General features: G+C 45.0%; 1 protein-coding gene across 1 annotated transcript; it reads right to left on the bottom strand.

The window, feature by feature from the left end:
- Positions 1-3,318: 3,318 nt before the first annotated feature.
- On the bottom strand, positions 3,319-9,829 carry hopx (HOP homeobox). Its single transcript, XM_062394039.1, has 2 exons — positions 9,439-9,829; positions 3,319-3,613 (listed from the first exon to the last, which is right to left on the bottom strand). Exons 1-2 carry the CDS (start codon positions 9,583-9,585, stop codon positions 3,536-3,538), a joined length of 225 nt encoding a protein of 74 aa, XP_062250023.1. The 5' UTR covers positions 9,586-9,829; the 3' UTR covers positions 3,319-3,535.
- Between the last annotated feature and the right edge of the window lie 270 nt (positions 9,830-10,099).

Below are 10,099 nucleotides of genomic sequence, written 5' to 3'. Positions count from 1 at the left end.
GCGTTTCAGCTAGAAAGTATAACCCAGTTTGTCAAAGAGGTTTTTTCAATGGTTTTATTTTCCAGTTAGTTTTTGTCTCTCTCACATGAAACTGGATCTGAGTTCATAAAAACTTATCAAAGGTAGAAATCTGATGTGATTCATACCCAGGCTGTGACTTATGATCATTTCAACTATTAATTGCATCGCTATTCATCATCTTCATCATTTATTTATGTATTTTGATGCACCATCCCAAGTCTGAAATTACTTTTCAGTTATTTATTCTCAGTTTTTTTTCCAACTTTCCTCCTTTTTCTCATGTTTTTCTTGATTTTTAGCATCTTGCACAATCTTGAAATAACAAATCTTTAAACTTAAATTGATCTGCATTTATATTTGATCATATTTGAAAATAGATTCATTCTTGTCTGTAAGGCTAAAACGCCTCTTGGCATAATTCAACTATCAAAATTACTGGCCAATTATTTTTATAGTCAATCAACAGTTTGTTTCTGCTCTAATTTGCACAGACAGCAGCAGAAACTTTATGAACAGTGTTGAATAACTTAGAAGAATCGATGACAAACACAAATAGTTCCAGGTGAACAGACTCCGTTGGTTAACCGGTGATGAGATGATCGGAGTCCCGGCAGAAAGTCAAGCAGCAGAAAGTCTGGCGGCTCCCGAGCGACAGATTCCTCACAGCGCTGCAGAGTTTTCTTAGCAACACACAAAACAAGCCTCCAATTCAAATTCTGCACACACGCTCAGCGGCTCCTGTGGCTCAGCATCAAACACCCGGGATGTCCTTTCAATGTAGGGACGTCCTCTCACTGGAGGGACTCCGGGCCGGACGGCTGAGACACAGCATCTCCGTCAAGCTTCATCAGTGAGGAAGAGGAGGCCTCTGTGACCTCTGACCCTTTACACTTATAATTACCTGTATTGTTAATTATTAAGAATCTTTAGGTTAAGGTCTTACAAAGTATTAATACTTTATATAAACTGTAATAAAATAATCTTTCTGCTCTTTTCACAAACTAAACCATAAAGGTAAATGTTTGTTTCCATTAATTTAGTAGTTTTACTATTTATTAGGAACATGTGAACTTTATGAGGGTGGAAGGGGTTAACTTAAATTTATTTTGAAACGTTATAGATTATAACAAAAATTTAACAGGAGCTCAAACTGGACAAACTAAACCCTTTGTGTTTATGTGACAACTGAAGGTTTGTACAGGTTCCCTCTCATGTTTGGGGGGGGGGGGGGGAGTAAGCTGCAGGTTGACCCTTCACCACTAGATGTCACTACATTCTACACACTGATCCTTTAATCCACAACCAGCTGAAGTATCATGCTGGAATAACAGTGTGTGTAAGGATTGTGTGTTTTGTTATTTCTACTGTTTGAATGTTGGAATCACGCAAATGTCAGTGAACATGCGTGTCACAGTGTGTGTGTGTGTGTGTGAGTTTGTGTGTGCGTGTGTGTGTGCGCAGCGGATGCCTGTTTAATGGCAGTGTGTGTAACAAGCAGATGATCTACCTGTTGGATCAGTGTTGGTTTCTGTTGAGCTGGTTGTGAGGGCGTTCCCACCACCACAGAGTGTCTCTCTCTCTCTCCCTCTCTCTCTCTCTCTCTCCCTCTCTCTCTCTCTCCCACCTTCCTCTGTGTCTTAGTGGAAAGTATGACATGAGTAATGCAGAAGGAGATCAAGTAGAATGGCTTCAATTATCAGACTAACTTCACTCAGTTGTTGAATCAGTCAAATCACAGAATCAGGAATGCAGAGGATTCTAGAGATCCTGAAGTTCGGAGGTCAGGAGGTCACCTTCCTCTGACCTCTGTCTGGAGGCCAGAGTGTCAAACCGCTGCTCTACATCCCAGTTTGTGCACCAACAAACATTTTGACATCCCTGTTCAGGACGTTGACCTTGACATTGACCTCTGAGAGCTGAGACATTGACTCATTGTCCATCAGTGTGGACGCTTGTTCCTCAGCCCCCAGGTGGTCAGTGAGAGGAAGTGCAGCACTCGTCTGTGTCTGTCTGTGATCACATCCTCACGTGTCGGAGCAACAGACGCTTCCCTCTGGACCTGGGGTCATGTCTGTATTCGTTCCCAGTCGTTGTCAGAGCTCAGAGACGTTTAGCAGATGAAATATTCTCCAGTTCTCTGGAACCACGAGTATCTTTGTCTCCTCCTGGCCTCGGCTCTGATGTCTGGACTCGGCTCAGGACTCTGGTTTCCTGCTGGAACCTTTTCTGGAGCTCGGCCTGCAGCCGCCTGTCTGACTCCTTCACTCCAACTCCAGTGAATTCCAGCTTAATTCATCTCATTCTCTTATATCTTAAATTACTTTGTTTGACCACTACTGCTACGTTTGACTAATTTCAGAAAAGAAAAACCTTTTTAATCAAGAAGTGATGTCACCTCAGTACTTTGATCTGCTCCCATTTGTTTCAGTAACAATAATAAACTTGAGTTACACTTTTCTTAATCTGACGAAATACTTTACAATGACCAATGAGAATCAAAAGGACGGAACACAAGCAGAGGAAACAGAACAATTAAATAAATAGATTTATATAAACAAATAAAGAGGATGAGTCCGTGTAGATAAGAGTCATCATGACAAGCAAACAAATTTAATTGAGGCTTGACACTTTACAGTTTAACCATGAACTTCATCATAAATATGTATAATTGTAAATATTATAAACTATTATGTTGTCTCTCATGTTAACGCTAAAAGAAAAAAACAAGTACAGCCAAATATATTGATATGTTAATATAAATAAAGAACTCATAAACTCTGGAAAGTCTCTTCTCAGCCTCAGTTTCTAATAACTCGACCGGGTTCTTCTAGATAAATGCAAAAAATATGAAGAACTTCTTGTTTTGATGTTTGTGTAACAGCCTGTGGACTGATTTATATTTAAGAGATGATCACAACTGTTCTGCAGAGCTCGGTCACGGGGACAAAGGGACAATGTAATGACATCACCCCCCCTGTCCTCTCTCTCCTGAAAACCTTCCAGATTCGTCTCTGGAAGTTTCCTGGATCGCTGCAGCAGATTCCAGCTGCATCTATTGTAGCTGCAGCGCTTCCTCACTTCCTGTATGAGCCGGTGACGCTGCTGAGGGACATGCGTGTAAACAAAGCCTGAAAACAAAAGCTCAACCCCCCCACCCAACCCCCCCCCCCCCCCCCCCCCCACCACCACCACCACCACCACCCTTTCTAAAACCTCATCCCGCCATTGTATAACTCGGCTCCCTCCCACTATTCAGACCTCGGATGTTCAGTTTCCCTCAAAGCACACTTCAGTCGGTTTAACTTATAATAACAATAATGTTTATTTCTGTAAACATGGCGGTTAGATAGTTGGCAACAACACACAAACACCTTCACATTCTGTAAGTTGAAAGAGCTTCATGGGTACAAAACAGAGAGACGGACGCGAGGAAGAGGGGAGCGAGGAAGAGGAGGGGAGGTCTTCTCGTCCGAGGTCAGCGGGGTCAGCTCAGGGTCCTAGAGGTCGGGACCTCTCAGTCCAGCACCGAGCCGTGTTCGGCGGGGAGACCCTCCGCCCGCCGCCACTTCGCGTTCCGCTGCTTGAACCAGACCTGGAGGAACCAGAGAGAAGGAGGAAGGTTAGAAATCAGGCGACAGGTCAGGTGACAGGTCAGATGACAGGTCAGGTGACACGGCTGCAGAGACAGAAACAGGAGAGCGGTGAGGTCACTGGTCCCGGCGACTAAACACAGTCATGACATGAATATTCCTGAGAAGGTGGAGTTCTGCTATTGTCACGAAGGATTTGAACCAAACACGATTCTGTTGTTCTGCTTTTTCTCCTCCTCGGGCCTCAAGGCTCCACTGACACAATAACTTGACACATTAAGTTGACGGTTGGCCCGAGCTCTTTGTATGAGTCATCAACGGGCAACCGAGTCTCCTGTTTACATACATGTGCTGTGGTTACGCTCAAGCAAGACGCAACATGGGCTGAACTAAAGTACATTCTACACAGTTAAGTGTCATCACTGCACCAAACAGGTTAGTTTAGTCTCTCATCATATTCATAACATTCATAATATAGAAGGGAAAAGCTTCAGACTCGGAAAGTCGGAGGAACTTCACAACCCACAACTTTTAAATCCAAGATGGCCGCTCCCTGCGAAGCTTTACTGTTTATTAGCACTTCTGTCGTTAAATTTGTTGTACACACAATACTGTCCAATTACTGTCTGAATTTAATGTTAGCATATGGGAAATACTGTGTAATGCGTTATTATGAACTGGTTTTACTAAAGTTTACCTGCTGGTTAATGTAAATATTGTTCCTGTGCAACTGGCACTCTCTCAACTCCAGTTACTGGACTGTGATGTCATTCCGAACTCGTTGTAGCAGAACGCAGCATTAGATTTTTCACCAGGACTAAATAATGACGAGGTCTCAGGCTGGTTTGTGTTGAACGTGACAAACTCTCTTGTTTATTTCGAGACGTGAAATCCACGAACGAGAAGCGAGAGCAGCGTTCTGCTTTCCTTCACGAGACTCATTATCTTCATAACGACATTAGAGTGGGATTTCTCGGTGTGCGGAGGCCGACTGTGGTCAGTGACTCATGCCGACGCAGCGCTGACCTGGAGGCGCTCGTATCGGAGGAAACCACAGAAAACAAAAGGCTCTGTGTAATTGCAACACAGGATTCTGGCAGCGGCCGCTCCTCTGGATCCAGTTCTCCCACCGCTCGGCTAATGACTGCTCCTCTGGATCCAGTTCTCCCACCGCTCGGCTAATGACTGCTGCTCTGGATCCAGTTCTCCCACCGCTCGGCTAATGACTGCTGCTCTGGACCCAGTTCTCCCACCGCTCAGCTAATGACTGCTCCTCTGGATCCAGTTCTCCCACCGCTCGGCTAATGACTGCTGCTCTGGACCCAGTTCTCCCACCGCTCAGCTAATGACTGCTCCTCTGGATCCAGTTCTCCCACCGCTCGGCTAATGACTGCTGCTCTGGATCCAGTTCTCCCACCGCTCGGCTAATGACTGCTGCTCTGGATCCAGTTCTCCCACTGCTCGGCTAATGACTGCTGCTCTGGACCCAGTTCTCCCACCGCTCAGCTAATTACTGCTGCTCTGGATCCAGTTCTCCCACCGCTCGGCTAATGACTGCTGCTCTGGACCCAGTTCTCCCACCGCTCAGCTAATGACTGCTGCTCTGGATCCAGTTCTCCCACCGCTCAGCTAATGACTGCTCCACTGGATCCAGTTCTCCCACCGCTCGGCTAATGACTGCTGCTCTGGACCCAGTTCTCCCACCGCTCAGCTAATGACTGCTGCTCTGGATCCAGTTCTCCCACCACTCAGCTAATGACGGCTGCTCTGAAAGCTGCCGGCCAGATGATGACTGCGCCGGGCGCCGCGACACACGCCCGTGACCTGACGCCCCCGCTATGTTGCAGCTGGTGTTGTCATGGGATTCACAACAACGCTGACATCATCTCAATAACGCCGGGGGGGGGGGGGGGGGATCCAGTTCTTCAGGACAGAGGCCCGAACTGGAGGCGTGAGACGAGAGCCTGGCAGGACCAACACGTCCTCACCACATCCTCACTGGAGACACATGAGATTCACGTTCAGAGTTTTCTGGGTTTGCACTTGGATGTAAGAAGTAGTTTTGTGTAGTTCCCTGTGTTTCAGAACATCGGTGTGAGGAGAAAAACTCATTTTAAAGTTCTTCTCTTCGAAGGTCCAGTTCTTAAAGGTTCATCGGGTGAAAGAGCGTTTCTCTCTCTTCTCAAACGTTTTGCTCTTTCTTTTGTCTCTGGTCGTTCGGCCGAAGCACCAAAGCTCTGTGAAGTCTCGTAAAGCCATCACACACATGCTATTTCTGAACAATCATGTCAGGATTTATAATCCCGCTGACGCACACAATGGCGCTTGTGTCATTTCCCGCCTATTGACTACGAGTGGATTACATAACGAGGTCTTTCAGCCCCCCCCCCCCCCCCCCCCCTCCACCTTTAAAGCATTGAAAGCAAGTGAAACGTGTGAAAGGAGCAGAAACATGCTGCACAGCTGCACATTGGAGGAGCTGTTAATGTGGAACAGGGAGTGGAACCCGGGGCGTGTTCCTCCAGCTAAAGCTTCTCCAATGAGAGCTTTGTTAACTGATCCAGAAACACTCAAACTGAGGCAGGGCCGCAGAGAGAAAAGGAAGGGCGCTGTTTACCCCCCCACACCTCACCTCACCCTGCCTGGACAGGGCTTCACCTGACAGCTCCAACCGTCACTGACACTGGGATGAGTCAGGAAAGATTCTAATACAGGTTTAGGCAGAAAATCTGGATTTAATCCTCGCCGAGTTAAATAAACTATTTCACTGAGTGACGCATCCTGAAACCCTGAAACCCAGGTCTGTGCACACCCAAAGGGATGGTGATGACTTCTGAAGCCTCAACAGCTAGTTGTTCACTGACAAACTGAATCAACTATAATTTAAATAAACTCATTTATATCTATATTTTGTATCTATAAATCGTTTTTAAGTTTTTCACATTAAAAAAGACTAGAAATCAAAGTAGGCACAGCACAAATCAGCTAAATCTCCTTATTTCAGAAGCTGGAACTTTCCGTTTGAAAAGTGAGGTAAACCAATGTTTGATTATTAAAACAGCTGCCGAACATTAACTTTCCTTCAGTTGATTAATCAATTTAAACACTAAACAACAGAGTTTGAGTGAAACCGGGCAGAACTGCTCCTATAAAATAAAATACCTCCTGTGACTTTTCTTTCTAAACGAGGAGAAACTGCCCGATGCACCTGTTTGCACCTGAGGGTGAAACCTGTGTCAGATCTGTTGTAACTGCAGCTCTGAGTGAAATCTGGAGGAACCTGCTGGAGGAGTCCGAGTGGAACAATCGAGCGTCGGTCTGACGTATACAAGTTATTGATTGGTGAAGTGTTTGCACTGGGAGAGTTTTTTATGAAGAGGACACATGTCCCAGGCCACGTGAGAGCTCGGCCTCTTCTCAACCTCAAAGCAGGAGCAGGAGCGAGGATTTGCCTCAAATAACAGAATTTACATGACAAGCCTGGAAGCAAATAATCAGGTTGCTCTGCTGCCAGATCCCCAAACAGGAAAAACAACTCTGACTTCATATTCCGGAATGAAACGTCCAATCGTTGCAACTCTTGCATTGACTCACTTCTCTGGAGCGTTTGAACTGGTTGCCAGTGACTCTATCTGGTGGAGGAATGCTACTGGAGGTGCCTGCATAACTTCAGCTGCTGTTATCGCTGCACTGAGGCTTCACATCTGGATCCTGATGTGGACGCTGCTCCGACACTGCAGTGGAGGACATTCCTCAGATAGAGGCCGGGTGGGAGTGCTCACACGTGGGAGACGCTCTGGAGGTCTGGGTCATGATGGGATGTCTCATTTCATTAAATTACAGTTTTCTATTTCTTTTATCACGGCTTATAACAACATCCTTTAATCTTACTGCACTTCACAAGTGGTTCAAAGGTTTTCTGCTCAAATCTGTGGGATCATGTGCTGATTTATAAACTCATTGATAAAGAGAAATCGAATTAAGCTGGTAGATATTGTTGTCTAATAGAATATGGAGATCATTAAAATGCTTTTTGTTGTTTACATACATCCTGAACTTTGTCTTTTATCCTGATATGATGTGATTTCTGTCTTAGAAGCTTCACAGTCAACATCAGCTCGTTAAACTCCTGTTGTCAAAGTCAACGAGGAACTTTTACACTTTCAGAGTTCGACTGTTGTGAAGGATTTTAAAATCTGTTTTCATATCATTTAGTAAGAAAAAGCAGAGCTGCAACTTCATTATTCATAAGCCTGTCGTTTACCTTCCCATTTAAATCACTTGTTTTGTCTATTAAACAGAGATAAATACTAAGATTGTGTATTTTCATCATATTTGTATCATGTTGTTTGTGAATTGTTGGTTAAATTTTTGTGGAATTGTGTTTAGAACTAGTTTAAACTGATACTTCTTGTCCTATTAGAAATAAAGAAAACGTAGGTGCTAGTTTCATCCGAACAAAAAGCTAAACTCAACAAGTGAACATTTGTCAATTCGCACTTGAAAAATCTGTCAACAAATCAACTAATCGTTCCAGCTACACATTTAAATATGTGGCTCACAGCAGCCAAACAAATACACTTGGTCTTTCTCCTCCTTATGAAAGAAGTTGAAGTAACTGAAGAAGTTTTTTCCCACATGAACACATGACCTCTGTGAGCTCGGCCCGAACAGATGAACGAGTGTTCGTGAGGAGGAGCTGAGTCGCTCTCAGAGCTGAAGGCAGCAGGAACCTGGAGCCTGAGTCTCTGAGTCCGAGAGGGAGAAACAAGCCGGAGCCGCCCGGCTGGCGACCAGCGGGGGGGCCCCGCCTTTGTCATCTGTGTTTGTTTGCACACAAACGAGGATTTATTCATCCCAGTCCACAAACCGGATCTATTCAGCGTCAGCACAGCGGCTCCAGGTTTGACTCGGCACATGTCGAGTCTCACTTTGTTTTCAGAAAAGACAAACACACATGTCCCCTCGGCTTTTGTCTCCACAGCAGCGAGGGGTCATTTCCCCTCTGAGGTCACTGGACTGTGACACTGGAAACAATCCTGACTCATAGAGTATTTACACAAAGTTGTTAACTTTTCCTGAGATTGAAGAAAAATCTCTGAAACTACACAAAAGTAAAGTAAATAAACCCTGATAATGTAGTTAAGTAGTTTTTAGTTACCATACTCAGGTATTTTCTTCTTTACACGTCGCATTAACATCATAAAGACATATTTTGTACCATGTATAGTACTTGTATTCATAGTACTCTTATGATCAGCCAGATACTGAAATCACAAGCTGGCAAAATTACACATCTGCAGTCCAAACCATGTTTTTAACGTGTATTCAACCTTTATCCTTCATTGTTAAGTGTATTTGTATTCAATTACTTACACAATGTAGTTGTAATGAAGTAGAAGTTTGAATACTGGACTCTAATTTGTACAGGTACTTATATATCTTGGCTCTAAAAACATCTTCTAGTCCAATAAGTACACTTTCTATTACAAGTGTTAGTGAGACTCAGTGGCTCCTATAGTGATGCTCCTAAGTGATGTTATAGCTTATAAATATCATAAATAATAAATCTCAACTGGGACTATTACAGAAACACCTCAGATAGTCTAGAAAAGAGGAACATCAACTAAAGACTAATCTATAAAGTGCAAAGTTCATTACTTCAAGAAATTAGTATCTGATCAGGATGAAAACCTCTAAACCAGGAGTCAAGAACATCTGGGAAAGTTAATACCAGATGTTTTCAGCACTTTATCACACACACACACACACACACACACACATACACACACACACACAGAGAGAGAGAAGTGAAGCAGTGACTCACTAGTGTGTCCTCCTCTGACAGTCCGCACTCTGCCGCCACCAGCATGAGCGTCGTCCCGTCCGGGTACCGACAGCCCTTGAAACATTCCTCCAGCACTTTGACCTGCTCCTCGGACAGCTGCATCAGCTCGATCGCCTGGGAGGCCATGGTCCTGGTCCTGGTCCTGGTCCTGGTACTAGTCCTGGTATTAGTCCTGGTCCCTGTCTTACACGGGGCTCCGGGGAGGAGAGCGGTGCGCGAGGCTGGGGCGCGCCGAGCAGGAGGCACCGCGCTGCGCACAGGACGCGCGGGATGGAGCAGCGTGGAGCGGAGGACTGACAGCTCGCTGGGAGTGTGTGTGTGGGTCTGTGTGTGTCTGTGGGCGTGTGAGTGAATGCGTGTGTGTGCGGAGGCTTTACTACTGTCAACAGAGGCGCGTCATGAGGCCAGTCCCCCCCCCTCCTCCCAGCAGGACCCTCCCACAAACACAAACTGAAGGAGGAGGAGGAAGAGGAGGAGGAAGAGGAGGAGGAGGAGGGCCACATTCACCAAACAGGCCAATCAGAAAAAAGCTCCTTAATGTAGATCATAGACAGAAGTTGTTATTATGACTCAATAATTCAGTTTTATATTCATATATTCAATAACAAACTACAGATTCATTAATATCTGCAGGAAGATT

This window comes from Platichthys flesus, chromosome 8 (assembly GCF_949316205.1).
Source record: "Platichthys flesus chromosome 8, fPlaFle2.1, whole genome shotgun sequence".
Lineage (NCBI taxonomy): Eukaryota > Metazoa > Chordata > Actinopteri > Pleuronectiformes > Pleuronectidae > Platichthys > Platichthys flesus.
Note: the sequence above shows the minus strand (reverse complement) of the source record. Positions and strands in the feature narration are given on the sequence as shown.